Source organism: Australozyma saopauloensis, chromosome 5 (assembly GCF_035610405.1).
Source record: "Australozyma saopauloensis chromosome 5, complete sequence".
Lineage (NCBI taxonomy): Eukaryota > Fungi > Ascomycota > Pichiomycetes > Serinales > Metschnikowiaceae > Australozyma > Australozyma saopauloensis.
Genome location: NC_086135.1, coordinates 380,040 through 408,035, shown reverse-complemented (window position 1 = coordinate 408,035; position 27,996 = coordinate 380,040). Strand labels below are relative to the sequence as shown.

At 48.5% G+C, this 27,996-nt stretch overlaps 10 protein-coding genes across 10 annotated transcripts; 4 read left to right on the top strand and 6 right to left on the bottom strand.

The window, feature by feature from the left end:
* Window positions 1–18: 18 nt before the first annotated feature.
* Window positions 19–2,913, bottom strand: PUMCH_004067 (uncharacterized protein; the record flags this gene model as incomplete). Its single annotated transcript, XM_063023017.1, has 1 exon — window positions 19–2,913. The coding sequence occupies one exon, from the start codon at window positions 2,911–2,913 to the stop codon at window positions 19–21; it is 2,895 nt and encodes a 964-aa protein (XP_062879087.1).
* A 1,285-nt stretch (window positions 2,914–4,198) lies between these two features.
* PUMCH_004066 (uncharacterized protein) lies at window positions 4,199–5,905 on the top strand (the record flags this gene model as incomplete). The annotated part of the gene is made up of 1 exon (XM_063023016.1): window positions 4,199–5,905. The coding sequence occupies one exon, from the start codon at window positions 4,199–4,201 to the stop codon at window positions 5,903–5,905; it is 1,707 nt and encodes a 568-aa protein (XP_062879086.1).
* Window positions 5,906–6,205: 300 nt separating this feature from the next.
* Window positions 6,206–7,591, bottom strand: PUMCH_004065 (uncharacterized protein; the record flags this gene model as incomplete). The annotated part of the gene is made up of 1 exon (XM_063023015.1): window positions 6,206–7,591. The coding sequence occupies one exon, from the start codon at window positions 7,589–7,591 to the stop codon at window positions 6,206–6,208; it is 1,386 nt and encodes a 461-aa protein (XP_062879085.1).
* Window positions 7,592–8,344: 753 nt separating this feature from the next.
* On the bottom strand, window positions 8,345–9,268 carry PUMCH_004064 (uncharacterized protein; the record flags this gene model as incomplete). Its single annotated transcript, XM_063023014.1, has 1 exon — window positions 8,345–9,268. One exon carries the CDS (start codon window positions 9,266–9,268, stop codon window positions 8,345–8,347), a length of 924 nt encoding a protein of 307 aa, XP_062879084.1.
* Window positions 9,269–10,339: 1,071 nt separating this feature from the next.
* On the top strand, window positions 10,340–13,336 carry PUMCH_004063 (uncharacterized protein; the record flags this gene model as incomplete). The annotated part of the gene is made up of 1 exon (XM_063023013.1): window positions 10,340–13,336. One exon carries the CDS (start codon window positions 10,340–10,342, stop codon window positions 13,334–13,336), a length of 2,997 nt encoding a protein of 998 aa, XP_062879083.1.
* Window positions 13,337–14,904: 1,568 nt separating this feature from the next.
* Window positions 14,905–16,425, top strand: PUMCH_004062 (uncharacterized protein; the record flags this gene model as incomplete). Its single annotated transcript, XM_063023012.1, has 1 exon — window positions 14,905–16,425. The coding sequence occupies one exon, from the start codon at window positions 14,905–14,907 to the stop codon at window positions 16,423–16,425; it is 1,521 nt and encodes a 506-aa protein (XP_062879082.1).
* Window positions 16,426–16,597: 172 nt separating this feature from the next.
* PUMCH_004061 (uncharacterized protein) lies at window positions 16,598–17,278 on the bottom strand (the record flags this gene model as incomplete). The annotated part of the gene is made up of 1 exon (XM_063023011.1): window positions 16,598–17,278. One exon carries the CDS (start codon window positions 17,276–17,278, stop codon window positions 16,598–16,600), a length of 681 nt encoding a protein of 226 aa, XP_062879081.1.
* A 322-nt stretch (window positions 17,279–17,600) lies between these two features.
* Window positions 17,601–18,899, top strand: PUMCH_004060 (uncharacterized protein; the record flags this gene model as incomplete). The annotated part of the gene is made up of 1 exon (XM_063023010.1): window positions 17,601–18,899. One exon carries the CDS (start codon window positions 17,601–17,603, stop codon window positions 18,897–18,899), a length of 1,299 nt encoding a protein of 432 aa, XP_062879080.1.
* Window positions 18,900–19,049: 150 nt separating this feature from the next.
* On the bottom strand, window positions 19,050–21,185 carry PUMCH_004059 (uncharacterized protein; the record flags this gene model as incomplete). The annotated part of the gene is made up of 1 exon (XM_063023009.1): window positions 19,050–21,185. One exon carries the CDS (start codon window positions 21,183–21,185, stop codon window positions 19,050–19,052), a length of 2,136 nt encoding a protein of 711 aa, XP_062879079.1.
* A 1,192-nt stretch (window positions 21,186–22,377) lies between these two features.
* PUMCH_004058 (uncharacterized protein) lies at window positions 22,378–26,868 on the bottom strand (the record flags this gene model as incomplete). Its single annotated transcript, XM_063023008.1, has 1 exon — window positions 22,378–26,868. One exon carries the CDS (start codon window positions 26,866–26,868, stop codon window positions 22,378–22,380), a length of 4,491 nt encoding a protein of 1,496 aa, XP_062879078.1.
* Window positions 26,869–27,996: the final 1,128 nt, after the last annotated feature.

Sequence of the window (27,996 nt, the reverse complement as noted above, 5' to 3'; positions counted from 1 at the left end):
TCGTGTATTTCGTTCTATCTAGTTATCGACCTCCATGTCCTCGGGGTTCTTCTTCAAAATCACAATCCCCTCCAACGTGTGGGATAGACTGATGTACTCGTTATTTTCGAGCTCGGCTCGCTCGCCGTAGTTGAGCAAAACAGGCGTGGCCTGTGTCACCCATCCGGTGATGGTTTTAGGCTTACCCGCTTGTCCCACAACATCCACGGCTTGTCCGACTCTGACATTGACCTTGATTGGGTTCAAATTCTCATCCACAGTGATCAACATCTTTGGCTTGATTGCTGGCGTCAAGTAGTACAACAATTGGTGGGTAGTCTCGGACGTCGAGTCGTTGAGAATGAAAGACTTAGGATCTAGCAAGGCAACAGAGACGGTCAACAACGCAGCCAATGAGACCTTGTTCAAGATCGTGCGCTCGATGTTGAAAGGCGTCAACGTCAATGTACCTTTACCCAAGTACAACAATCCTTGTGCAATTCTGACCATGAACAACGAGTCGGGCGATTTGGAGTAGTACTGTGCCAATTGACGCAACAATTGTGCTAATCTGGCGTTGTTGGTTCCGGCTCCGACCAATCCCATGGCATAGATAGCGTTTTGTGAGATTTCTAAGTCTGGGTCATGTGTGAATCTGGAAAGAGTATCAAACGCTTTCATCTGTGGGTGCGAGGCGGAGACGAGACCCATGGCCAATGGAACTGCCCTTCTGATCAAAGAGTTGCCGTAATGCATCAAGTGAGAGAAGTGACGCAACACCATGTCTTGGCCAATATCTTCACCCATGGCAATGCATGCGAGACCCAAGATAGCAATACCTTGATACATTTCCTCGGTCTCTTCTTCTTCTTCGTCATCTTCCTCGGCTTCAGCCTCTTCAGCGGCCTCCTCCTTCTCCTTCTTAACCTCGGTTTGTGGTTCTTCAGAGGCATCCTCCATCTCGACGTCCTCAGTAGCAGGAGCGGTGTCTGGCTCGGTCTTTGGCTCGGTGGCAGCGGCTTCAGCAGGTTCACCGGCCTCACCGGCCTCTGCGGTGCCTTCTTCATCTCCTCCCTCCTCTGGTTTAGGTTCAGCATCCTTCTTGGGCTTAGCAGAGCACATTTGCAACAAGGATTGGATCTGCAAAACATTACCAGTTCCAGCATAAGCACAAATGTTGATCAAAACCTTCAATGTCTTGTTGATGGGGTGTTCGATAGCATCAATGATGTCCAAGGCATCGTCAATCAGCTCGGTTTTACCCATGTATAAGAGTCCGAGACCCATGGCCATGAAGCGAATGAACTTGTTGTTGAGATGAGCGGCCTCGCGCTCCAACAAGGTTTGCAAAACAGTGGACGTGATGTCGCCATGTGCCGAGCCCACAAAGACGTGGCCGAGGGCCAATGACGCCAAGCAGGAGACTTCCAATGGAACATCGGTGTCAGAGACGAGAGGCAACAAGAGTGCTAAAACCTCTTCGTTGGCAGAGCCAGCAAATGCAATACCCAAACCGGTGATGGCAGAGGTTTGCAAGAGTTTCTTGGGGTCAGTGACATATTCTTGAAGCAAAGCGAAGGCGGCCTCGGCCTCATCGTTGATGTTTGCCGACACAATACCGGTACCCAAAAGTGCACCGGCCTTGATGTCGTCATCGTTACTTTCGGTGTATTTGTTCAAAGCCTGTAAACCATCGTCGATGTTCCATTGGTAGATGGAGCCAATGGCAGCAGTGGCGGAAACCATTCCGGTACCCTTTGTTCTGTAGATCCAGGACTTGGACTCGTCGACGTTTGACACGAGCTTGTCCTTGCAGAAACCCATGTTGATGAATGCATTTACAAATGACGCAGCAAGGTTTTGCTTGGCAGAGTCGATAGAACCGCTACCGAAGGAGAAGCGCGAGTCTTCTAGGTAGGATTTGTAGATCTCATCGGGAACCTTGGGGTCCAAAAGATTGAGCTCCTTGGCCAAGTAGGCAAAGTACTCGGGCAACTTGACGTTGGAAATGGTCTCCTGGACCTCCACGTCCTCGTCGGGGCTGCGGAAGCGGTTGAACTGCAGCGATAAGATGAAGCCCAACTGCTTGTGCACCAAGACGTCGCTGGTGGCCTCGAAGACCTGCTTGATCAAGGCCTCGTCGTCCAACTTGATGGCCAAGGTCAACGCCTGGGTCAACTGGCCGTGGGACAAGTAGATGGAGAACGCGGTTTGCAAGAACGCAATGTCGTCGGGCGGCGCCAAGAGCGGCACGCAGCTGACCATGTAGAGACACAGGCGCGCGTATGTGGAGGCGTCCAAGAACTGCGGCAACTTCTCGATCGACTCGACTTCCAACAACAAGTCGATCGCATCGGCCTCCGCGTTGTGTTGTAGGAAAAAGGGCACGATCTGGAGCGACAACGCCACCAACCGGTCCGTGTACGCGTCGTCCGCGCCCAAGCTCTCCTGGTACGCCTCGCCGATCTCAAGCGCCAAGTTGCGCATGTATTCGTGGCCCCAATCGGCCACCCCTCCAGACCCTTCGTCGCAGAGAAAGCGGTACTTGAGCGAGTCGCGCTTCCCGGCGTCCAGGTACGTCATCGCCACCACGGAAAGCACATCGGCAAGCTGCACAAGAAGCGCGCTGCCCTGGCTTCCAGCGGACCATTTCTCGTACAAATCAGCCATAACTGGATAGTGCGGCCGCAAGAACTTCAATGGTTTGGGAACCGCGGTCATCGACGTGGTCGACTCCTTGATAAAATTCTTCATTGTGGTCAAGTACTCTGCGTAGGCCGAGTCGGTCTGGTTGGGTTCTGCGAGTTTTTCGACCAAAAGTTCCAAGTCGTCCTTCAATTTCTGGTCTTCTTCCGAGAGCTCTTCGGCGGCGGGTGCAGGCTTCTTTGCTGCAGGCACGTCGGCGCCAGCAGTCGATTCTTCCTTTGCGGGCATTGGGTTTTTTTGTGTGGTTGCAATTGAGGAAGATTCGGGTGGAAGGTGAAACAGGAGGAAACGGAGTGGGAGTGGCGGTTTGGGGAGTGCGGTCACGTGACACTCTGGGGGACCGACTAGTGGATGGTATTTTTTGGTTTCAGCGTGGGAATTTTGAGGTTTTTTCGGGTTGTGATTTTTTTTCAAAAGGGAGGGTGTGTTTTTGTGGCTTTTTTTTGGTTCTGTGGGTGGTGTTTTGGTGGGGTTGATGGGTGGTTCTGGTTGGGGACAGGAATGGGATGGCAATTGGGTGAGAATGGAAAAATGGCAACTTTTGAGGAAATTAGTTTTTTTCTCTACTATGCTAGTTGACGACTTTTAATTTTTTCCTTGGTTTGTTCGGTGGTGTTGCTCGGTGTGGGGTGTGGTTGCTGGTGGCTGCAAATTGTGGTTATATTCCTGTAGGTTGCCTGTTTCAGAGTAAGGGTCCATGTATCGCTTCAACGCATCCATTTTTTTAATTAATTTCGTGATCGCTTGAATTTTGCACTTGTAAAATCGATTATTTGTGAATACCCAAATATCTCTCTTTATAGAGAGGTTCGAGGTACATTTGGTCCCGGCTAGTTACTATCCGAGGCTTCTACCAACGGAAGCAAATGTTTTTGTTCTAACGAAAAAGAAAATATATATGAAGTTTGGTTTTCCAATCAGTTGATTGTTGCCCATTCCACGAACCAAGAAATTTCTTCGGCGCCGAAAATTCATCCACAACAGAGTCAGAAATAGAACAATTACAGAAACAGAAAGCCAATTTTCGCGCATGAGAAGCCGCTACTTTTCTTAATAGAATCCATTTTATTCTCCTTCCTTTCAATTTTCACAACTTTCATAGCACCCTCCATCTATACTCTAGAGAGCATAGATACCTCCAAAAACCACCATTTTTCACTGAAATTTTCGGAAATTTCGTACATTTCATTTTTCAAAACACACTCGAACAATCCTTAAAAAAAATTCCCCCATTTTCCTTTTCTCCCAACTTTCCGACTCCATCTCTCACACTCTACATGGGTCGACTTGCAGTATGTAGGCCCACTATTTACCTTCCATACTTCAACTCGGAAATACATCCCGGGCCCGACTTCTACACAAAAAACACCATACCATCGACTCTGGCAGTCCTGGTCACACTCACGCGTCCCGTCCGATCCGCCTCGCCAATTTCGCACGTTTTCCGCGTCCTTTTCGGCCGTCTACGCGTCACAATAGCCGACCACCAAAAACCACCACAAAACCACCCGCCATGGACCGCATTTTCTACAAATCCGCCGTCCTGGACGCCTACACGGGCTACCCCATCTATATTTTTGACACATCGTATCTTCCCGTGCCCGAAGAGGTCGACTATGACCTCTTTGTGCCGGCGCTAATGGTACTTCTACCCGACGAGCCCTACGTGGTGGTGATGTTCAACGGGGGCCTCAATAAGATCAACTGGATCTGGGGCATCAAGTTTCTCCGCTCGTTTTTGTCGCCGGACTCCAAGAACGTGCGTAGCGTCGATAATCTCCATATGATCATCGCAGTGCATGAGAGCTGGTTTGTGCGGTCGCTCTCGCAGATCTTCACCAACTTTGCGTTTTCGAAGTGGGCCAACCTCAATTTTTTGTCTGATACCCGTAGAAAGAACCTCTTGGTCAGCTGTTCCACGTTGAGCGACCTCCACTCGTATGTAGATATCACCACCTTGAAGCTCTCGCTCAACGTATACATCCACGATGCGCAGATCTCCATGAGTCCCGAGTTGTGTCTCTCGCCTGCTCCTGCCTCCGTGGTCTGTCCTTCGACAACGTTTGATGTGCGCGAGTTCCCGCTATTCTACCATCACTTCTACCAGGTGTTCCATATCGTCAACACCTATGCTGCCGACGTGGAGATGTTATTCCACAGACCTGGCAACAAGCTCCACACGTCCATACTTTACGCGTGCATGATGCGAAACCAGCTCGTCTGGATTAACGACTGGGATCTCAACTGTATTGCCTCGTGCTTCAAGAAGCTTCTTCGCGAGGTCCACGGGCCTCTTATCTCGGTGGACATGATCCCGCTCCCCATCAAGGACGATCTACAGTACACCGCGGATGTGTTCGCGCTGCTCATGGCCCAGAAATATGCCAATGAGGTGTTGTTCCAGATCCTCGACATGTGTCATAGAATGATCACCAATGCCCAGGTCACAAAGCACACGCTTTCCACGCTTCTGAAGAGCTTGTGCACTGTGCTCACCCACGAGCCCATCATGCAAGAAAACAAGTTTCGGATTGCCGTCTCGTTGCGGTACTTCAAGAACTTGATTGATATGTGGCCCACCATCAGAATTCCGTACAAGGACCGGTTCCATACTGTACAAGAAATCGTCGAGCACAAGATTAGTCAACAACATATCGACCAGCTGTTCATTTCATATGACATGACCATGGAGGATGCCTCGGACGATGATGATCTGGAGAAGAGCGTGTCACTCGATACAGTCGAGTCTCTGGAGTTGACATCAATCAGTCTGGCCATTGATGAGGATATCAACAAAAGTAGTACTCGTGCCATCGAAGAATTTATACCGCGGCCAAATGTGCCCAAGTACGCCTCGATGCCAGCTACTCAGACCACAGCACAACCTCAAACGAGTGTACCACTTGAAGTACAACCATCTGCTGAAGAAAAGAAGAAGCCTCTAGTTCCGCCTGCAAGGGCTACCGAAGAAATTCACGAAAAGCTTTCGCAGTTGGACCTCAACAAAGCCATTCCTCGAAAGCCAGAGGTAACGATTCAATTTCCTCCTCAGAAGTACAAATTCGAGCGGAAAGAGTCTGTTGCGAAATTTGTCATTCCCGCTGAAGCAGCGCCCAAGCCGCCAGTGAAAAAGCCCGTTGTACGGGGACGCAAGGTCGGCGAACTCGCCCGATTATTTGAAGAGCGTGCTGAGGCCATGCATCTTTTGCAAACATTGTAATAGACACACGAGCCACTTCTTTTGCATAAATACATTTCTAAAGGACTTGTTCTGCATTGATACACTTGGGTAGGTATTGACATAGAACTTCTGATTAAATAGACTTAGATAGGACTTGATACAAATTTTCTACACACATACACTCAACATACAAGGATGTGGTCATGGAGCCCTGATTAAAATCTACTACAGTCTTTAAAAAACATAATATAATACATAACCTTGATAAACCGATGCCCGAAAATACTATACACTAATAATACATTGATAATGAGAAATACGTCGAAGAGTCCATACCCATTACTCGCCCACCAAGCGACTGTCGATGTTGTCAATAGACAAGTCCGATTGGGTAGAGTTTCTGGCCGCAGAAGCAATCACGGCCGCCGCACTATTATCGTCCGTATCGTCGAGGGAGTGTCCCTGGAGCGACAGCTGATACTGTTGGAGGTGCAGGTGGTCCAAATGGTCGTGATGCGAGAGCAGATGGTTCATCCGCTGGCGGGTGTAGTGGGCCTCGGCGGCGACGGCCACGGCCTGGAGCTGGTGCTCAAGCTCCTCGTGGCGCTGCTGCTCGAGGTCGTAGGCCAAGACCAGCTCGTTCTCCTCGTCACGAACGTGGTCGTAGTTCAGCGAATGGCGCGCCTTGCCTGGGTCGGAGGGGCTGCCGGGCGCAGGCAAGAACTTGTTCTGGCGCTTCATTTTCCGCTTGTAGCCCCTGATTTCGTTGTAGATATCCTCGCGCTTGATGATGATATCCTTGTACTGGTGTTTGATCTTGGCCTCGATGTGCGAAGGCTTAGTTCCGCGGCGGTACAACTCGAGAATCAACAGGTTGAGCTCGTCCGAGCGCTTCCGAAGCATGGGGTGGTTGCACAACGGATCCAACATCGGATGGTTGTGCTCGTTGCACGTCGCGCGGAGCACCCACTCCAGCGTCAGCTTGCGGAACAGCGCGGTCATCAGGAACGGACACCGCAACTTCTTGGTGCGCGCGTGCTGGTCCAACACGTACCCGTTGCCCGTCTCGTTGAGCTGCCGCTGCGCCGCCTCCTCCTCCTGCTGCTGGATCGTCTTCCCCTTCTTGTGCCGGTACCGTCCGCCAAGCTCACATGTGTAGTAGATGGCCTTCTTGTTACTGTGGGCAATGACGATGCCGAAGCCGTTGTGCCGCGCGAAATCCGCAATGAAATCGTTCAAGTCCTCGCGCGTATGGAAATGGTGCTCCGCAATGGGCCGCGTGATGAGGTTCCCCTCGTTGGTGATGGTGTTCTGGTCCACAGGATAGATCTTCAGTCGCTGCAAGATCACCGGCTCCGGGATCTGGATGTTGTACTCGCTGTCGTCATGGATCGGGTTCTGGTGGTACAACGCCTGCGCTGCCTGCTGGGCAACCTGCAGTTGTGTTTGGAGATGGTGGTGGAGATGGTGGTCTTTGTCCTCGTGTTTGAACGAGGAATGGTGGCCGTAGTCGTCCGCGGAGACCTGGTTTTTCACGACCAGGAGCAATTGTTCATCGATGTTGGTGGTGTAGTCTTCGATGTGGCTCATGGTGGAATCGCGGGGGAGGGGTGTGTTGGTCTCAATTCGAGAAGTCGTGTTGTACTCGTTGAGTAGTGTGAAGTGGTAAATTTTTTCCAGTAAGTCTGGGGGGATGCGGGTCACGTGACTGGCTGCAAAAAACATACAGAACCCCGGCTCTGGGTATGTGATGAGAGGGTTTATTTTCGTTTTTATCGTATTTGGTGTTGGAGCCTTTGGAGTGTTGACATTGGAGTTTTGAACGTGGTTTGGTTTGTTCGGGGTACATTTTGTTTGGTGTGTGTCACTTCGTCTACGGATGAGATGAGGATGAGATGAGGATGAGATGGGGATGAGATGGGGCTGAGATGAGGATGGATGGACTTTTTTCAGCGTGTAGGTGACTCTTGTGATTAATTTGTTTTGGGCGATTTTTCTTTGCTACAACTACACGGCTACATCCGCTAGACCGAACATGACGCTGCTCTGTTGAATATTCAATACGCGAGTGACAGTTAAGACTAGCAAATGTGTATCCTATTCAAGAGACTCAGCATTGCTCTTCAACATTTCGATAAACATGATTTTGAATTCTGTCTTGATTTTAAGACAGCTCAAGTAGCCTGATACTCCTGAAACCTTTACTTACAAAATACTTCGAAACAGATCCTTTCATGTGGCTTCAAACTAATTCCATATAGACTTTATGCCACTCACATCTGCTCTTGTACATACCCAAGTTTTTCAGAAAATGTCGATTCTTATTAAAATCCGGTCAAATGTGGTGTTTTCATCAATCTTCTAACCTGTGAATACAGTCTCAATGTATTCCACCTTCAAAGCTACTTACACATTATAAAAATTATCTTGTTCCTTTTTGAAAACGGAAGAAGGAACAAACTTCTCTGTCTATGTCATCTAAGTCGTTCTCTTTTCAAGCGCATTGGCTGCCCAAGTAGGAAGCACAAAACTGGCCTCATGCACCTTGGAATTGTAATACTTGAAAAGATCCTTTCTGTCGTCAAAGTTCTTGACTGGATTCTTCAAATCCCTGCTCTTGGCGGGAGACGCAATGACAAGCCCTAACTGACCGCTTGTGTACGAGGGCATGTAACATTGACAGTACTCCACATTGCTGAACACCTGCGAGGTCTTGTTAAGAAGATCACACAAGTATGGAAGATTCAACCAAATGTTCTCACTACTCTGCATAGCCACTATTCCATCCGGTTTAAGGGCATTCTTCAACAAGCCATAATAACCAGTATCGAAGAACTCCTGTGCTGGACCTTCGGGATCGGACGAGTCGGTAATGATCACATCGTATTTGCCGCTATCTTCCAGACTGCTCAAGCGCTCCAAAAACTTGAACCCGTCCTCAATTACGATCTTCACCTTTGGGTGGTTGTGGAACTTGGCCATGTTAGGCAAATACTTGATGCTCAAATCAATCACTGCACGGTCAATCTCGACCATAACAATCTCTTCGACTCCATCTTCCAAATGCTTTACAAGCTCTCTGACTACTCCACAGTCTCCACCTCCAATGACCAATACCTTGGCTGGCTTTTCGTGGCACATGACAGGCACATGAGTGATGAGTTCCTGGTAAGCAAACTCGTCCTTCTCTGTACATTGAACAATGCCGTTGAGTACCAACACGTTGCCGAATGTGGCCGATTCGAACACTAAGATGTCCTGGAACGCCGACTGTGAGTGATGCAAGATGCGCACCACTTCCAAGCCGAACGATTGGCCCGGGAACGAGTCATTGATCTCGTGGAACCAGTGTTTATCACCGATCTTGGAGATTGTGGGGTGTGCAAATGAGACCAGAGTCATGGTAGATATGGTGCGATGCGATAAGAGATGAGATGCGATGCGATGCGATGAGTCTTGTGATGCAAGAATAGTGCGATGAGATGGGGAAGAGATGGGGTCTTTTCTGGTGGGATTTGGCGGTGGAAGGCGTCGAGAAATCTCGTATGATTGTTGCAATTGTTGGTGATTTTTGATATGGAAAGTGCTGTGGTTTTGTATCTGGCGGTTTATGACTCAGTCACCAAACATCTCCCAGCCAAAAGCATGATATTTTTTTTCAATTTTGACAAACTTATTTCAATGCAATTGATTCGAATTGTGTACTTTCAGCTTCTTCGTCTTTTTCCATTTAACATTTATCCGTCCTGCTGCTCACCTCCACCCTGTCTTCCATGTCCGGAGACTTAGGCGCTCGCTTAATTACGCCAGGGATGGTCTTCGCAGGACGGCTTCCATGACCAGAAACAGACACCACAAAAGTGGTGAGAAAAGCGTCGCATTTCCGCCCGAAAAAGCCACCAAACAATTTTCCGTCGGCCAATCATATCGCATCTTTTTTCGATTCCCCATAAACCCCCATCCGCACCCTTCGCCGCCCCGCCCCCTCGCACCTCTTCGCTCTACCTTTGAGCCGCACTCGCACTCTACTGCAGCGAAAAATCAGGTACCCGACCAGATTGAGGCCCGAAGCCGCGGCTACACACAAATCAGAAGTGACCTGGGACGCAGAGAAAATCCAAGGCGGTGATTTCTGCGACTCTTTTCAATTTGGGCGCCGCTTTCGGTGCCGCTTTTGTCGCCATTTTTCGGCCCATTCTGTCCCTTCTGCCTCCATTCCTATCTATGGCCTGGGTGCAAATCTCCTAATCTCCCCCACAGAGGGGCCTGCACCGCGAGCCACCTTACAGACCCAGTTCTCGATCCAGAACACAATTGTTCCCGTAGCTATCAGTGCCGAAAAAGGGCTCGTAACCCCCCTATTCCTTTCTTCACTTCCCCCGACCTGTTTCTTCCTTTCTGTCTGCTCTGCATTTCTTCTTTAGTTCTGTTCTTTGGCGCTAAGCCGTGTCCCCCTCTGTTCCGTTGTTCGCAATGACTAAACTGCAAGAAAATAGCTGCTTTGTGTTCCCAGCTTTTAACACAAACTACAAAACTAGAAAGAGAACGTTCCGGTGCTGCCGTACGTGCCGAAGCAAACGCACAAAATGCATTCTTCTGGACTATAACTACGATAAGTCGGGCTGCGATAACTGTCGCGCGGCCGGCGTCAAGTGTGACCTAATAAAAGCTGATCAGCTGCTGGATCAGCCACCCCAAAAGCTTCAGCGCGGTCTGTCGAGGACTGCCGTTCCTACCAAGCTCGAGCCGGGCGCTCCGGTTGACCAACAGGCGCCGTCTGCGGTGCCCGTCTCCAACTTTGCATTCTACAATCCAGTGCCGCCGCCTCCGCCTGCGGGTGGGCCTCTGGGAATGGCCGTGGCGGCACCACTGTATGTGCCGGTGCAGTTTACAAATGCTCCGATGGTTCCTGTGGCTGCTCTTGGTCCGCATCTGCATCCTTCGTTGAGGGCGATAAAAATGGAGACTTCTGATGTGGCCGTGGCGCCTAGCATTGAGCCCGAGTTGAAGTTGTACTCGCCGCTGCTGCTGGCGCAGCCGCTGCTGCTGCTTCTATATCCTACGTTTGATCCGAATACGAACTCTGCCATGCTTCTTCCACAAACACAACCTTCACATCCGTCAGTTCCCTCGCATCCCTCACACCATTCACATCCTCCACCGTTCATGCCCAACATGTCAAATCCACAGATGCTCCCGCCTCCAGACATTGTAACTCCGGCTTATCCGGTAGCTGTAGCGCCCACCTACATCCCTGCCCCTATCATTCCTCAACAGCTAAATGATGCAAAAACGAACGTCAGTACTCCTAGATACTCTCGTGCGTCTTCTTCGAACGCTTCCTCTACTATGCCATACAATGACTACGGTATTGACATGCTCAAAGAGCCACTAAGAAACTTCCACTTCACGTGGAACAACTTGGACTTTGTCGACCAATTCATCGACAAAGTCGACCATCATTTCTTGAAGCATCATTTTGACTTTAATACTACCCTCCAGAGAACCAAGGTTACGTTCAGAAGCTATCATGCCTCGGATCGTCTCCCTTCGGTGGATTTGATGGATAGTAAGCTGGTCAAAAGAATGACCGACGACTTTGGCGAACCGGTGGTTAAACATGTAAGCCCTGCGACCGCAATTACACTCGTTGAACTGAACCTTCAACACTTCAAATTTCTTCTTTGCATACATGCGTTCACTTTGAACACTCCTGGTTTTTTCGTGATTTCTCACTCTGACTTGAAGAAATTACTCGAAATATACTTCTACAAGATCAACTCGATTTTCCCAATGGTCTTCGAGGAGGAGTTTTGGGAACTTTTCAATCGAAACAAACTCTCTAATGTTATGCTATACGCTGTTGTGCTCAATGCGGCAAGAGACGAATTGGCGGAACCCATCTTGAAGCGAGCTTTTGTCAACAAAGACCAGGACTTTTCCGTCAATTGTATGAACCTCTACAACAAACTTGACATGAAGATCCGTCAGCTTCTCACTTTCTTGCCTGAATTGGGTGATGCCGAGAAACTCAATCGCCTTGTCACCCAGCTTCTTTTAGCTCACGTTTTCAAATACAACAAATTTGGTAGTGAGCAGAGCAGTGGCGACATCACCGATTGTATTGGCTATGCCCACTCTCTAGCAATCCATCAAGTATTTTTCCACGAAAAGATTACGAAATCCGGTGCTGGCAAGAAATCGCAATATCTCAAACAGCTCTGGTGGATCCTCTTCATCTTTGATCGATTCAATGGTCTTCTCAATGGTAAAGCATTTTTCATCAGACGTCTTGACTTCAACATTGACCGGCCAGTGGAAACGCCACATCTCAATAAGCTTGTTGGTCTAGCATATACACTTGAGGATACAACTATTGCAATTTACCGAACCAAGAGAAAAAGCGATCCTGACGCTACACCAATACAGCCTGATAAAGCTCCAGACGACCCTGACTTCAATCCCAGAAAGATTGTGGAGGACGAATTCAATCTTATCAACGATCCAAGCTACAATAGAAGAAACGAAATAAGCGGGGAGGTGTTTGACTCTGGACATCTTCCCAAGATATCCATAGATGTCTACCGAGGGCGGATTATCTTTTTCCTTGAGCGATTGATTAGATTTTGGGTCATTCTCATTTTGAGATTGAGTCAGATCAAAGCCACTCAAGGAACATACGAACAAGATAGTTTCTTGTCACAAATGAACGTTAGAATCTTTGAGTCATTCCGAACCCTAAGAGGCGATCACGGCCACAAGTTAGTTATCTCTACGCCCATCATACCGCTGGTTCTTCTCAGTGCCTTTTCTTCGCCTATAAAAGCACAAATGTTGGGCCAAAAGGCTATGAATGGTTTCAAGAAACTAGAGGGCCAGCCATTGGAGTCGTTTAAGCTCACAGAATTCTATCGCCGGGAGTTAGATCTCTTCTCAGATAAATGGTGGTTTGTGCGCGAGGTTCTCAATACCTTTGAAAAGTTGCAACAACAAGTGCGTACGTCGAAAACTCACGAGCCGAACGCCACTCATCACAGCAAACGTGTCACAGATAAATGTTCCATTGGCTCGTTGTTGAGCGCGGTGGGCGATGCAGAGACTGTCCTCCCGCTGCAGCTGTCGATAGCCTCACCTGGATTCTATGAAGACGTAATTATCAAAGAGGAAGAGGACGATGAGGTAGAGGAGGAGGGTGCTGATGGAAACGAAGGAGACGCTGTGGGACTTACGAATGGTACTGCTGTTCAGGTGCAATCTGCTCTTCCTTCTGCTGCAGAGGATGATGATTGGAGCACCAGCAAAGCATTGAGTTCATTGGTTTCCAGCTCCCAAATGCCTAGTCCGATGAGAATGTTATCGGCTGATGAGGTGAATTTCGATATCTCTGACATGGCCGAGATGGTGAACATGGAGTTGAGTTTTATACCTACGGTGATGGATTTTTTCAGTGTGCTGCACAACTTCATTTGAGCAGGAGAAGTGACGGGTAATGTTGACCTACAAAGGCGGCGCCAACCTACTTCAATTGACTCCTTAAGTGAGTATTGGCCGATTCTGATTTTCTAAAATTTCCGGCTATTTCGTTGGCCTTCGACTCCAAAATGAGTCCGTTTTGGCAAGTTTGAATCTGAGCCTTCTCACGCAATACAGAGCTGCTATTCTGGGGCTGAGCTTTTTTTGGAAGTGGTTGCAAATAAGCCCAGAAAGATATTGTGTATGTGGCCTGTCTGCAGGAACGGCGTTACAGAAGTACTTCCCCCACCATCCCCAGTTCTGTATCAGAATGGTGCTTGCTACCTGCAGGATGTTTCAGGTTTCCGGAGCGCAAAATAGCCAATTGTGACGGCAAAAGAATTGTGAAATGTGGATTTTTTAAGAAACAATTAGTTTCTCGATCAACTGAGCTGAGTGTCGAAAAACAACCGACCTTTTTCCGGCGCCCGTACGCCCAAAACCCCCATTCCTCTCCCGGGACACATGTATCTAGAACATGGGGTATCCACAGGCGGCAATAGAGCCAGGGGGCTTCCCACCAACGGCGGGCGAGTCCCCACCAACAAAAATTCAAAAAAAAAAAAATTACGGACTGTTCGCGGCTGACGACTCGAATATTGCGCGTTCCGAAGAGCGACAAACCGACCACGAGCCGAGTACCGAAAACCAAAACACGAGAACCGAAAAACGAACAACGCCAAATTCGCGAGAAAAATAAAACCTACCGGCGCCCAGCCGCCGGCGCGCCGCCGACACGTTTCGCCATTTGCAAGTGCAGACGCATTTCTCCTCCAGCCATTTTTTTTTTTGACCCCAACCGACGCAAATTGCCCAACTGCTATACGACCCGGTGACTATGAATCACTGAGACCACCTGTAGCAGCATCGCTCGATTTGAATCTGAAAATTTAGGCGGGACCCTCAGCGTCCTGCAGAGAGGCGGCTTTTTGTCTCCACCTTATAAATACTGGAAATCCCGCAACCAACCACACAATTGGAAATTTACCGTCAATCGGAAATTTTAAATTTTCCGTTTTGCCAGTAAAAAAAAAAAATTCGGTTGTGCCATTTTTCCCGCCCACCCCAGCTGCTCGCAGTTCCATTCCTCGCGCAATTCCTATCTCTCTCTCAGCTTCCCCCCCAGATCTCCAACCCGTCACACCGGTCGTGTCTGTACCACCGCATTTTCCCACCCTCCTGGTCAAAAAAAGATCGCTTTCTTGTATCTTCCGCTACTCCACACTTCCATCGGATATTTTCCCATTTGAACCTGCGGCGTATTTATCTTCCTGTGCTTCTAGAGCTGCCTCCCCGTTTTCCGTACCGTTTCTGCGTGCCAGTGTGTGTCTGAGTGCGTGTTAGTACCAATCCGAGGAACTCAACTTTTTTTTAGCTTAAACTTGCGAATCCAAAGAGAAAAAGAGCCGTAACCAAAACATCGCGCGGCCGTTTCTCCCAGAACAAGTTTTCCTTTTTTTAAAACCGTCTTTTTCGCTCGCGTTCCGTTGCTCTTTTCCGACTCCATCCGTCTGAGTAATCAAGCCATGAATCTCATATCTGACCTCGCCGGCCTGGTCGCCCAGCAGATATCGCTCTCGTCGTTGACCCTGGTGTCGTCGCTCACCTACTACATGTGGTTTGTGGGCATAGTTGCCACCGTCACGTTCCAGTACCGTAGATACATCGCTTCCAAGCTGCGCCACGCTGTGAAGGCCGAACCAGCGGAAAAGCCCAAGCTGTTGTTTCCGCTGATTGCCGAGCACACGTGCATCGAGAAACTGTCCTCGAACGGGTCTCCTTGTAATGAGAACGGCCCTCAGCCTTGCTCCACCGGCTTGACCACCCGCTTGCTCCCATTCAAGAACGATAAGGGTGAGATCGACTGGGTCTTCTCCGACGACCTTGCTCCCGGCAACGACTTGGATGCTTTCAAGGTGTCCCCCATCAACCGTTTCGTCAAGAATGACGTCGAGCCTACCTCTCACCTCGCCTCCAACAACGCCACCACCGTCAGCTCCGAGATTGGCTTGTCTCCGGTCACATCCGCGTCCTCCAACAACGACTCGCTTCTGGGCAAGAAACTGCGTGATCTCTCGGTTCTGCAGATCCACACGCCATCGTCCTCTTCCAGTGAAGACCACAAGGACGATGACGATGAGAATGGCGACCAGAACTACCAGTGTCCTCACTGTTCGTCCAACTTCAAGATGAGGGGCTATTTGACTCGTCACTTGAAGAAACATCTGACCCAAAAGGCTTACAAGTGTCCATTCCACGACAACGTCCAGTACAAGCCGGATGCCGAGGGCTCGTTCAAGTGTCACCCTACCGGTGGCTTCTCTCGTAGAGACACATATAAGACCCACTTGAAGTCCCGGCACTTCACTTATCCTCGTGGAACTTCCACCAAGGACCGGACTCAAACTTCCGGAACCTGCGGCATGTGCGGCGAATGGTTCCAAAACGCTGAGATCTGGACAGAGATCCACATCGAGGGTGCCGAGTGTAAGTTTTTGCCTGCTGGCTTCAAGGGCAAGTCGCGTATCAAGAACAGATTGAAGAAGCAAATGGCTAGAATGATGAAGGAACAGAAACAACAGGGCCACAAGACCAGTCCTCATTATTCGTCTCTCAAGTCCGAGTACCAGTCTCCAGCTTTCGCTACTCCTGTCTCCACAGTCACGCCGTTGTTCAACTCATCAGCAAATGACTTGAGCGATTCGCCTACCCAGTCGGTGTCATCCGTCGGACCATCTACAGTTGCGTCTACCTCGGCGCCATATCTTGCCACTCCACAGTTGCTGGACCTTCTGCAAGCCGCCAAGCACATTTCGCGCCCTCACACTGCTGCAAACATGGAGCAGATGGCCTCCATGGATCCATTGACTCGTGACCCAGCCTTCGATTCCAATCTCGAGGACTACGACGACGAGTATTGTCTAGATACCGAGCAGATGAGCTACCCCATGCCACTTCATAATGCGACAATGATGCATCCCGACCCATACTCCAACGTCGGCTTCCCTACGCAGATGTCTCATATTATGTCACAGTATTCCCATTAGAATACCATGTAACATATAGGAGGCGCGGTGTCGTTGTCCACGAAGTTATGAACCTGTATTATTGTACTTTTTATTCTGGGAATTGGGTCTAGCTCTCTAGTTGTGCTTAATATCATGGCGGTCTTTATATAGTAATATTGTACATGAGAGTGTAAGTTTCAAAAGTGTAGGTCTATCCAAAAATGTCGTCCATGGCACTGCGCTTCTTTTTCTCCTTCTTGTCCTTCTTCTCCTTCTTGTCTTTCTTCTTCTTCTTCTCTCCCGAATCCTTGACCACTTTATTGGGTTTCTCGTTCCTTGAATGGTACTTAATTTTTGACTTTTTCTCTGAGAAAATGTCCAGTAAATCCTTCGAAGCTGGCGGTAGTGGCTGGAGCGCAACTGGGGCCACCTCGATTTCCTCTCCTAAGTCGTCGGGATCAATCACCCTTTCTACTGTTTTGCTCTGTGATAGTTTCTTGTCTCCACCGTCAGCTTCGCTAATCTCCACCACAAGTTTATATATAACACTGGTGTTTGCAACCAAGACCATTCCCAACGTAACGAATTGGCCAAGTGCGATTATTGAATTGAAGTCGTAGCTAGCGCGCTTAAACAACTTCTTTCGTATCATCTGTCTGGCTATCAGCACAGCTTTCCTGAACAAGCGCTCTTTCTGCAAGATCTTTTTGGTGGTTTCAATTTCTCGTAGATTTGAAAGAATCTTCCGCACGTTACGATGGAGCATGTCCAAAGACAGCCACCATACTGCCACGCGATGTTGGTTTCGGTTCCGGTGGTAGAGGAGATGTAGGATGCCGAACTCACTCTCTAGCCGGTCGATTGTTGCCGGTGAAATTGAAGACAATGACATTTGCAGCACTTTGCGGCGCTTTGCGTGGTTTGTGTGATGGGGATGTGGATTGAATGAAGCGAATAGGCGTTTTCGTCCCGGTAAGTGATCTAAAACAAAAACTGACTCGTCAGTTTCCTCAGCGCGGCTCTATCAGTGTCGAATTCAATGTTGGATTTGTTTCAATTGTAGTTGCACAGTTCTGAGAATGTATCGTTTATCTTATCTTCTCAGAGGTACAGTATGTGAGTCTAATTAGAGAGCCAAATAGCATACCAAGCAACAAAATCCACAAAATACGAAATTGAAGTAGCAATTAAAATAAATTAAATCAAAATTTCAGATGGTTCTCTTGTCTATGTACTGTCTACTCATCTACCCCACGCTCATCTCATCTCATCCTCATCTCATCCTCATCTCATCTCCATCTCATCTCCATCTCATCTCCATCCCTACACCCACTAGGTATTTACATTCTTCAACACACAACACAAACATGGACGAGATCATAGGCCGTGCCCGTGCACTCCTCCAGAGCTCGCAGGAAGTCAAGGCAATTGAGTTGCTTACTCCTGAGATCAAGAAAAACCCACAAAACGTACCTCTTCTCCAGGTTTTTGGAGAAGCTTTACTCGAAGCCAACGACGTCGAATCGGCATATGATGTATTGCAGAAGGCCACTGAGTTGGATCCTGAGGCCAACTTTGGTGTGGAGAAATTTTTGTATTTGGGCCAGATCATCGGAGGTGCTGATGGCTGTACTTTGATCAACATTGCAATTAACAAGTTGAACGATCAATTGCAGCAGTTAAATGCAGACAATGACACCGATGCAGCACTTCGTGAGTTGGCAAAGGTTCACACGTCTAAGGAGTCCTTGCAGGCTTACCTAATATCGAAGATCAACCAGGGTATCTTCGCCGAGATCGAGATCTGGATGACCGACTTGTGCATGGAGCCTGAAGCAGAGGAGCAGTGCGACCAGCTCATTACCCACTCCTTGAACATGGACCCGGAGAACCCCGAGGCGCTCTCGCTTTTGGCGCTGATCCGGATCTCGCAGCAGAAACAGGACGACGCTGTGGAGGCGTTACAGAAGTCGTGGCAGCTATTTTCGCAGAAGAAGCTGTTCTTGGAGCAACAGCAGACGAAAGAAGGTGACGAGGCCACCTTTGAATATATCGAATTGGTCCAGCCGTTGCTTGGACTTGCCCGCTTTGCCATCGAATTGGCCATGTACGATTTAGCACCTCAAATTGCAGTAGCCGTGAGCGAGATCAATGACAACTGCTTAGACTGTTTCTACATCGAGGGCTTGGCTTACATTCTTAAGGCAAAGAAGCTCTACGCAGAGAAGAACCCTATCGAAGGCGACTATAGAGAAATGGACCTCCTGCTTCTACTCAAATCTGACGTTGAGGAAATTCAAACATGCATTGCTGATGCAAAGTCGGCTCTCACTCAAGGGTACAGAGTTATTAACAGTGCTGGAGCTGAAGCGCTGGACCCGGATTTGATCGACCAAGTGAATGAAATGTTGACAGTCCTTGGCGGACCAGTCATTTCAGAATTGATGCCCGAACGTGGCGGAGGTGAGGATGACGTCGACTGGGAAAATGAGATTGTCAGTGACAATGAGTAAGTACTACATTTATTAGACCTTTAATTGACATGGAAATTGCAAACATGCGTAGTTATTATCGTAATGGAAATGAATCCTCGGTACAATTTCAATTAGCTCAGAGAGTTGCTTTGGTGCTCAGGCTATTACTTGTGTGATACTCGAGGGCTCTCACATTGAGAACATGTCGATACTCAAAAGATCGTCTTGCATATTCTCGAAAAAATTGTCATACTGAGCAATCTTGGATAAGTCCCAGCCCGAAAAGAAGTTTGATCCATCTACTGAAAATGGGTCAATAGAGTCTTGGGCGGCAACCTGTAAAATGTTTTGGATAGATGCAGATGAATTTGCAGAGCGAAGCTCGCCAGCCTGTAACTGATGCGTATTATTCTCATCTCGGTTTTGAATTGACAGTTCGATATCTTTCCTCTTCTTTTCTGTCTCTTTGAGCTGTTCGATGAAGTCTTTTGATAGTTTATAGACATCGTCCACGATCCACCATCCTTTCCGGAACTTCTCAAGTTCCAGCATGTACCCTTCTATCTCAAAAGATGGTTTCACATCTTCGAGTTCTCTATCGTTTGTTCCTAGGACATTTCGAGCACGCATTTTCAAGCCACATGACATCGAGAGAAGTAAGCAGAATATAAGAATGGGCGCTTGCAATACCAGATTTTCCGGGATCTTTTTCATGTACCACAAGACATTCCCGGACGCACGCAAAATGCTCTTTTTAGGAACCAGATTATGTATTGCTGGATCGTTGAAGAAACCCTTCTGTGATACAAGAATAATAGTATTATTGATGAGGCGCGAAAGTAATCGAATGGTGTCCTCCACATATTTTGCCTTCAATGTTTGGAGATCATCGATCCCCGGTATATCTATGAAGTTCATTGAGTCTGAAGCGATTTCCTGAGAGCAGAGATCAAACTCCAAGTCTTGGAAATCGGCAGCATTGAAGATTCTGAGTCGTGACTGAAGATCATTGTTTTGGTCCTTCATATGTACATTGTTGAAGGGTTGATAAAGCGCGACAAGCATGTTCTCAAAAGATTTCGCTAGTTGAACCAATTGAAGCAAATTCAGGTTTTCATAGGGCAAATCCAAATTGAAGTCTTCGTGCTTGATGAAGAAGCATTTGAAATTGGTCACAGAGTTGAACCGGTCCATGATATAACAGGTCCACCAGAGATCAGACAAATAAGCAGCTTTCTCCTTTGTATAAAACTTCTTGGTAGGTTTCATGTGTATTGCCAACGCAAAAGCCAAATTGATGCCACAGGTGAGATCGTGGGAGCTTTGCTCGCCTCCCAATCTGTCATAGCGATGATACAAGCTCAAAAGAAGCATAGTGACCAACCTGTTGATCTTATTGTAGTCGCCGAGGTCGTTGAGAATCAAGTAGAGCTGTCTAATTTTGAAGTTGAGCTCGTCAATGAACGACTCTAAGTCCAGATAAAAGCGCTCATCATTGCCGGAACTTTCTTCAACTCTGGCAAACACTTGGCGAAAGACGTTTTCTGCCAATTTGTCGCGCAGAATCAGGAGGATCATGGCGAATACGACTATGGAGGGTTCAGTGCCCGCACTGAAAAGGCTCCAGAACTCCTCCTCGCAAATGATGGGAAAGATGCCGTTGATTTTGAAAAAGTAAATATCCACGAGCTTTTTGATCTCCGCGGTCTTGAAGTGGAACCGGCGGCTCGAGAGGGTGAATGCATGGATCTGGAGAAGAAACTGGAAGTGCGCCCAGCTCTTGAAATGGCGCAGCTGGCTCTGCTTGGACGCCGGCAACTCCTCCTCCTTCAGCTCTAAGACAATGACCCCGCTCTCGTGATACTTGGTGACGTCCTCCTCCAATCTGGACTCGATCACCGCTTTCGGATGGCCATACAGAAGGTACTGGTACAGCTCGTCCAGGATCAAGCTGAGGTTGAAACCAAACGCCTTTTTGAGATACTGCGGCGTGACCTCTTCGGGTGCCGCCCGCATTGCGTCCAAGTAGCCCTCGACTCGTTCATACCCGGCGGCGGCTACACTAGCACCTCCCAGATCCTCGATTTTCACCGACGCTTCTCTGGACAGCGCTGCCGTCTCGTTCGACGACACATTGCCATTGGACCCGTCTACAAGACTACATTCCTGGCCCTTCTTCTGGCAGTTTTCACATCCGTGCGTGGTAAAGTTACTGAGATACATGTTACATTTGATGCGCTTCGTGCGGCATCGCTGGCAGCAGCCGAACGCGCGTTTGCGCGACTTGAAGTTTGAGTTTTGCGCTGGGAAAACGATCGATTTCATCGTTTTCGGGGTAAATTAGGTCGATTTGGGCCGATTCAGGCGGAAAAAAGCATCGGAGGGGGTATACCTGGGGCCGCCGAGTGTTCTGCCGGGTCAAATTCTTGAATTTATACACCTTAACTATCCTTTCGACCGAAATCCACCGGAATTGACAGAAAAAGCCGCTAGTTGATGGACCTACACCGTTCCCCCACACTCCAATCTACTGTGATGATGCACCTGCAGAGACGACCCAGCGATGAGTACTAATAGATACTCCGATCGTACATCTATTTCTTTTCGGGAGTAGCTGTGGGTCGCAAATTTCGCCGGAAAAGGACAAGTGGCAACTTCGCTTCGGTGCTGTATTAAATAAGTGTAAAGATTTCTGCATACTGCTCGAGATGAACCATCGCCCAACGCTAGAAGGGAAAAGAGGCTACGAAAAGGCTATCAAAGATACGATCCAGCATGCGCGGCTGCTTAAAGGGCATACGCAGCTCAAGTTTCGGCTGGATGTCGTGGAGCTGGGCGTAAAGGAGAGATTTGTGGTGGATGCGCTGCAGAGTGAGCAGAAGAGACTCAAAACAGACGAGAGTGCGGGGCTAGGGCTAGATTATAGTTCTGAGAGCGACTCCGATGCGGAAAATTTGCTGGCGGGCGAAGCAAGTGAAGCGGCCTTGGGAAACGGCGTGAGTGGGACCATAGATCCTAGTGTAGGCATACAGAGCAAAGATTCGCTACGAGACACAGAAAAGAAGGATGGGGATTCTGCAGATGCGGGCGCTGACTCCGAGACTCGCTCCGGCTCTGAGGGTGGAAGTGAATCCAGTTCTGAGAGTGAAAGTGAATCTGAAGATGAAGAATCCGATTCGGAAGCCATCAGGGCGGAATTGGAGAAACTCCGCGAAGAAGAACTTCTGTCACAGCAAAAGGCCGATCAAATTTCTAATTCTCTTCCGAAAAAGTCTTCCTGGAGAAGCTCGCGCCCATTCACCAATAGGTCTTCTACCTCCCAACAGCTGTATACCACAGATTCCCTAAAGTCATCAACACACAAGCAGTTCCTCTCCAAATACATTCGCTGAAACTGCGGGCAAATTTCCGATAATGTAATAAGCACTGCTACTCAAACACTTCCAAAAAAATTACTATAATATATATAAACTTAGTGAAATATTATGATTCATGCATTCTCCTCCCATCCTCGTCTTCAAGTCAAGTCATCCACTTGATTGATCCGTGCGTCGAGCTGAGCGATGTCCTCCTTGATGCTAGCCTCCTCGACGGTCTTCACCAACTCCTTGGTGCACTTGGCGATGTCAAACGAAATACCCGCCAATCTCTGTTTGAAGTGACGGTCTGCAAACTCCTGGTCGGTCTTCTCGGCAGTAGGCTTGCAGAGCGCATTCATACGATGGTTGCAATCCTCCAAGCTGCGGACGACCCAGCTTCCATGCTCCTTCAATTGATGGTTTCTGGTCTGGTTCATCGATGTGTTTGTAGCCTCTGTCATTTGACGAATGACCTCGGAAATGGCACTCGAGTTGCCACGCAATTCTCCGCGGGAGACATCTGGTTTCTTGATTGCAGACAACAAGTCCTGGATTGTCAGGATCACTTGTACAGTTTGGTGCTCCAAGTAGAGCAACAATTGCGTCAATGTGTTGTCTGGATCATCGATGTTGAAGAGATCGATGTTGAACGTAGCAGCAGCCATCGATTTACGGTAGTCTTGTCTCTGGCGTGCTTCATCCTGTTCTTCGTCGTAGTCGCTCTCTTCCTCGTCACCATCAATTCCCGCGCCGTTGCTCAGAATCACAGAAGTGGTGGGAGCGAACGTAGTTCTGCCCGTTGCCCTGGTGCTTTCAGGCTTCTTTTCTGCTTCATAGACCCTCGTGCTTGGCTTCTCTGCTTGGACGTTGTCGTCAACCTCCTGCTTGATCTGCTCAATTTTGATTGGCTTTGCTTCTATGGGGTGGCTATTCTCAAGTTCTTCGGTGTATGACAGCTTATGGTTGTCGCTTTCGGTCATGCCGGAATCGTTCAGTTTGTCTCCAGAGATAATTCTCTTCACCGAAAACTTCTTGTCAGAAATTGCCTTGCCGGAGAAGAAATTTTTGATGGAAGACAGTTTCTCCACAGGTTTACCTTGAGAGAGACTTCTTTCGATTGGCTCATCTTGCTCGCTTTCTGGGCCTGCTGGTTTGATGGCTGATCCGTTATCGACCTCGTCTTTCAGCTCAACTTTAAATGCGCCTGGGCCAACAGAATACTCGGGTCCTCTGTTAGCTTGGTTAGTGTTGTTCAATGCTGGAATGAATGCTTTTGTCGAATCTGAAGCTCCCTGAGAAACCAGATCAACATGCTGCTCAATGGAATTCTTTGCAGAGTTCAAACCAGTAGATGCTTCTTGTTTGATTGCACCCAGCCCTGTTGTGATGGCTCTCTTTGTTTCCGTCAAAGAGTCCCCAACAAGCGCTGGAGCACGAATAGTTTCATTGGAACTACCGGTCTCGGCGGCGCCTTGCAGCGGTTTGTTGGTTTCTATTGACTTCTCCTCGGAGGGTTTTGTGTTCAAAGCAATTGCACCAACTGCTGCAGCGACACCTGCAGCACCCACACTAGCCAATCCCATGGCTTTGTCTGAGACAAAAGATTTTGAGGGCTTTTCTTGAGCCTCTGTCGTATCTTTGCTTGCTGGCGTCACCTTTTCGGGCACAAAGGCTTGACCAAGAGTTGTAGGCTTGACGTTAGCTGTAACACTGTCAGCCATTGGTGGCTTTTCGGAAGGAGCATTCTTGTCGTTAGTCAAAGAAATACCAAGTGACTTTGAATTGTTGACATCTACTGGCAAGGAAGACTGTGTCTTCTTGGCGAATGTTGGAGTGTCACTGACATCATGGAACTCTTCGTTTCTACCAGAATCAATCAGCATTGATTTCAGGACCTTTGGAGTAATATCATCATTTGTTGACTTGGAAGCTTTCAGAGCTTCATTGTGGCCATTTGGAGTCTCATTCTTTTGATTGTCACCAGTGAATCTTTCTCTCAAACTCTGGAATATGCTTTTGCTTCTGGTTGGAGTGGTATCAGAAGCAATCGAAGCAGCTTCGTCCACGGTATCACTGCTTGTTCTTGCTTTTGTGGTACCAATTGCTTTTGATGCTGTGCCCTCCTGTTGAGATGCGTTGCCAAAATCATCAGAGAACCGGGACTTCGAGGAATAGGTGGGTGAAAAGGATGCTCTCTTTGACTTCTGAGATTCCAAGTCCTGTTGGCTCTCGAAATGCTTGACTTTTTCTAAAATACTTGGCTTTGCCATCAGTGGGGATCCGTGTGTTTCATACAAATTCTCTTTCTCGTTGTCTACCTCAGGTTCAGTAGAGATTCTCTTCCCAGTAGTTGACAAGGGTTGAGTTGTCTCGGTCTTAGAAGCGCCGGAAAACAAATTGGCAATTTTTCCCAGTAGCGGGGTGGTGTTGGAGTTCTTGCTAGGTGCATCACCGGTATCATTAGCTTCTGGGATGGTCATTGATCTATCAACAGACTGACTTCCCTGTGGCGCGATGACCCTCTTGGAGTCTTGGGCTGATAATATAGGAATTGAGGCAGGGCCGAGTTTTGCAGATTCTTTGGGGAGTATATCTTGCTGCTCGAATCCTCTATTAGATGCTTTGGGTTCAGGACCACTTCTAGACGATATCTTTAAAGGCCTAACTCCGTCCATGTGGGAGGTGTCATTTTGTGATAAAAAGCTGCTCTCATTGACTGACAGGCCGTCATCAAGTTTCAACTTTGCCACAGAGATGTGGTCGCAGACAGTGAATGCTATTTCACTGACAGCCCTCTCCACAATAACACGAGGCATCAAGTTATTGTATGTAGCATAGTATCTTGTCGCGGTGAGAGCATGACTGGCTGCTTCACGGATTGCATTCGAATTGCCTTGGTTCTGAAGATCTGGAGATGCGGAGCTAGTAGTGCTCGAGATTTTGTTGGCTGCTAGAGCAATAGAAGAGATCTTTTCGAATAGGAGATCAGCGTCGGAGTTCTTGTCACTAACACTCTCAATGAATGTTTCCACGAGGGAGAAAAACTTTGCGGCACGTTTGATGGAGATTTGCCCGGTTGGAGAAATGTAGTTTTGCAAATCGTTGGAGGGCAATTTGATGGACGAAACGCGATCTTTGGACTGGATGTTTTCGTACTTTCTCTGCCACTGCAAGGCCTCGTTTCTTAAGAGCTCCTCCTTGAGATTAGTTTGAGGGCTCGATGGCTTGACTGATATCAGATCCAATTTCTCGTACAATTTGCGAAGTTCTGCATTGACATCAACAGGAGCAGACGTGGGTAGAGGCACAGCAGCAATGGCAGCTGCGGTAGGACTCGAGATGGAGAGGTCACGAGACAATGCTTTGCTGTCTCTGCGCTTGGTGGCCTTGATGTTCTGGTTTTCCAATCTCAATGCAGCGTTGGCAGAGCGCAACGACTCCAACTCCTCCTGCAACACGGAGTGTTCCTCGTGAGAGGGGAGCGTTGATTTCTCTTCCAAATAGGCATCTTTCTCCTGAGTGAGAGTGTCGATGAGTGTTCTAGCATCTTCGTTCTGGGCTTTGAGGTCATTGATCTCGTGCTCGAGAGCGGCGTATCGTTCTTTCAACACGCTCATGTCGTCGATGTGAGATACGGACGGTTCGGGGTCTTCCAAAGAGGCGATGCGAGGCGGCGCCTTGTTCTTGTTCATGGAGAAGGTGTCAGACAAAGAGATACGTCTGGCGGTTTCTGGGGCAGCACGAGCCATTGCCTCTTCCTCTTCGTCCTCGTCGCTAGACCAGGTCATGTTTGCCTTGGCTGGAACCACGGTGGTCGACAGTATGGCCATGGCCTGTTTTGGAGTGGCCGCTGACTCGGGCACAGCGAGATCGCCATACATGGAGCCTGCGCCAGGGAGGGCCGAGTCGGGAAGCTGGGAAGCGGAGTGGGGCACGCTGGGGCTGAGAGGAGCGCTCAAGTCGGATTCTACGTTTTGGTGGCCATAACTATTACTACTGGGGCCAGACATATGGTGATGAGCTACAGCAGCGCCAACAGCAGCGCCGGCAACGCCAAGAGCAGCGCCCGCGCCAGCAACGGCGCCCATGGCGTCGCCGCCGGTGGAGACGCTGGAGGGCTCTCTCTGGATCAGATTCGAAGACATATCAAAGGACAATGGCCTTGTCTCCAAGTCGTTTCTCTTAAAACTGCCTGTCGTACTAGGGGTCACTACGGTATGGGAAGAAGACGATGGAGCTACAGCAGGAGCTGCCGCAGGAGCAGCAGCAGAAACAGAGCCCAGGACCAGGCCCAGGCCCAGCCCCATGTGCAAGTTCCGTCTCTCGATCTCGTAGCTGATATCCAGAACCAAGTCGCGGAACCGCAGCTGCGGCAACGACGACAACTTCTGCCGCGCCTGGTTCCGCTTCGGATGGAAATTCAGCTTGGGGAGCAAGAAGTCCGGCTCGGACCGCAGCTCGTCGATGCGCCGCCGCAACTCGTCAAACACATCGGTGCTAAGTTCCCGGAACTGGGCCGACGACAACTTCAACAATTTATCTCGCGCCTTGGCCGCACGCGACGACGCGTTTTTGCGCGGCGTCTCCGCGTCGTGGGAGATGTCCAAGAACTGTTTGAGCACCTTGTAGTGGTGCAGCAAGTCGTCCATTGGGAACAGGTCCTGATTTGGGTCGATTGGTGGTTAGGGATGGAGTGGGTTCTTTGCGCGTGGGGGATCCGTGGGGGTGCCGTGGGGGGATTTGGCAGCAGAATTCGGGGGCGTGGGGGCGATGTTCCACGGAGAGACCGGGGCGAGAAGCGGATGTTTTCTGGCCTGAACCACTAGGAGATGACTGATGTTATTGTGTCGAGAGCGGTGGATGTGCACACTGAGGATGGGCGCGTCAGATGAGGTGGACGGGTGCGCGGAAGGGAAAGGTGAGGGATCGGGAGAAAAGAAGGAGAGTTTTTTTTATGTGAAGTTAATGTTATTTTTAAAAGTTTCAGTTTGTTTAGGTTTTGTTTGGGTATTGGTTGTGGTGGGTTTTTGGGGTTCTGGTGTGTGTGATATGAGTGTGATCTCGATAGTGAGTGGTTGAAAAGTAGTTAGGTTAGTAGGAGTGAGTGTTGATAGGTGAGGTCTATCGAGATGTTCATTTTGGCGGAGGAGTGTTTTGAATTGGTTTTATCAATTGTTTTTGTATAAGGTTTTGTTGTTTTTTGTCTTTGTATTCCTATCATTCTTGTCTTCATTCTTTGTTTGTGTCTGTTCGGCTCTAATAATCTTCATTTGCAAAGTGGTAGTTGTTCTTGACAAAGATTGGTGGGTTGACTATGAAGAAGCAGTGTAGAAATACGTTACAGTTTTGAGATTCTTTATTGTAAAGTTTTTCTATCTAGTTCGGTGGACATAAGGTTATAGACTTGCTCCATTCAGTGCATCCATTGAGATTTGCACCCACAACATATTCCATGAGCTTTCAATTTCAAAGGTTAGAAAACAAAACTTGAGGCTTCTTTTTGGTCCAATTGTGTTGTCCCCTCTCATAGCCATGTAATGATATACTAGTCATCCAGTACATCAATCGGATATTTGCATTCACAAAATATGTATTTGATTTTGGTTCTAAAGTTCGACGGCTTTCGGTCTCCTCTATCTTCCTTGATTTTTTGCTGCCCATTGTCATTGACATGCTATTGAACCTCTTCCAATACAATACAACAAAATTCAGAACTACCATCAACTCTATCTAACTAACCACTTTCTGAAAGTCAACTCGTACGCTTCCTCAAACAC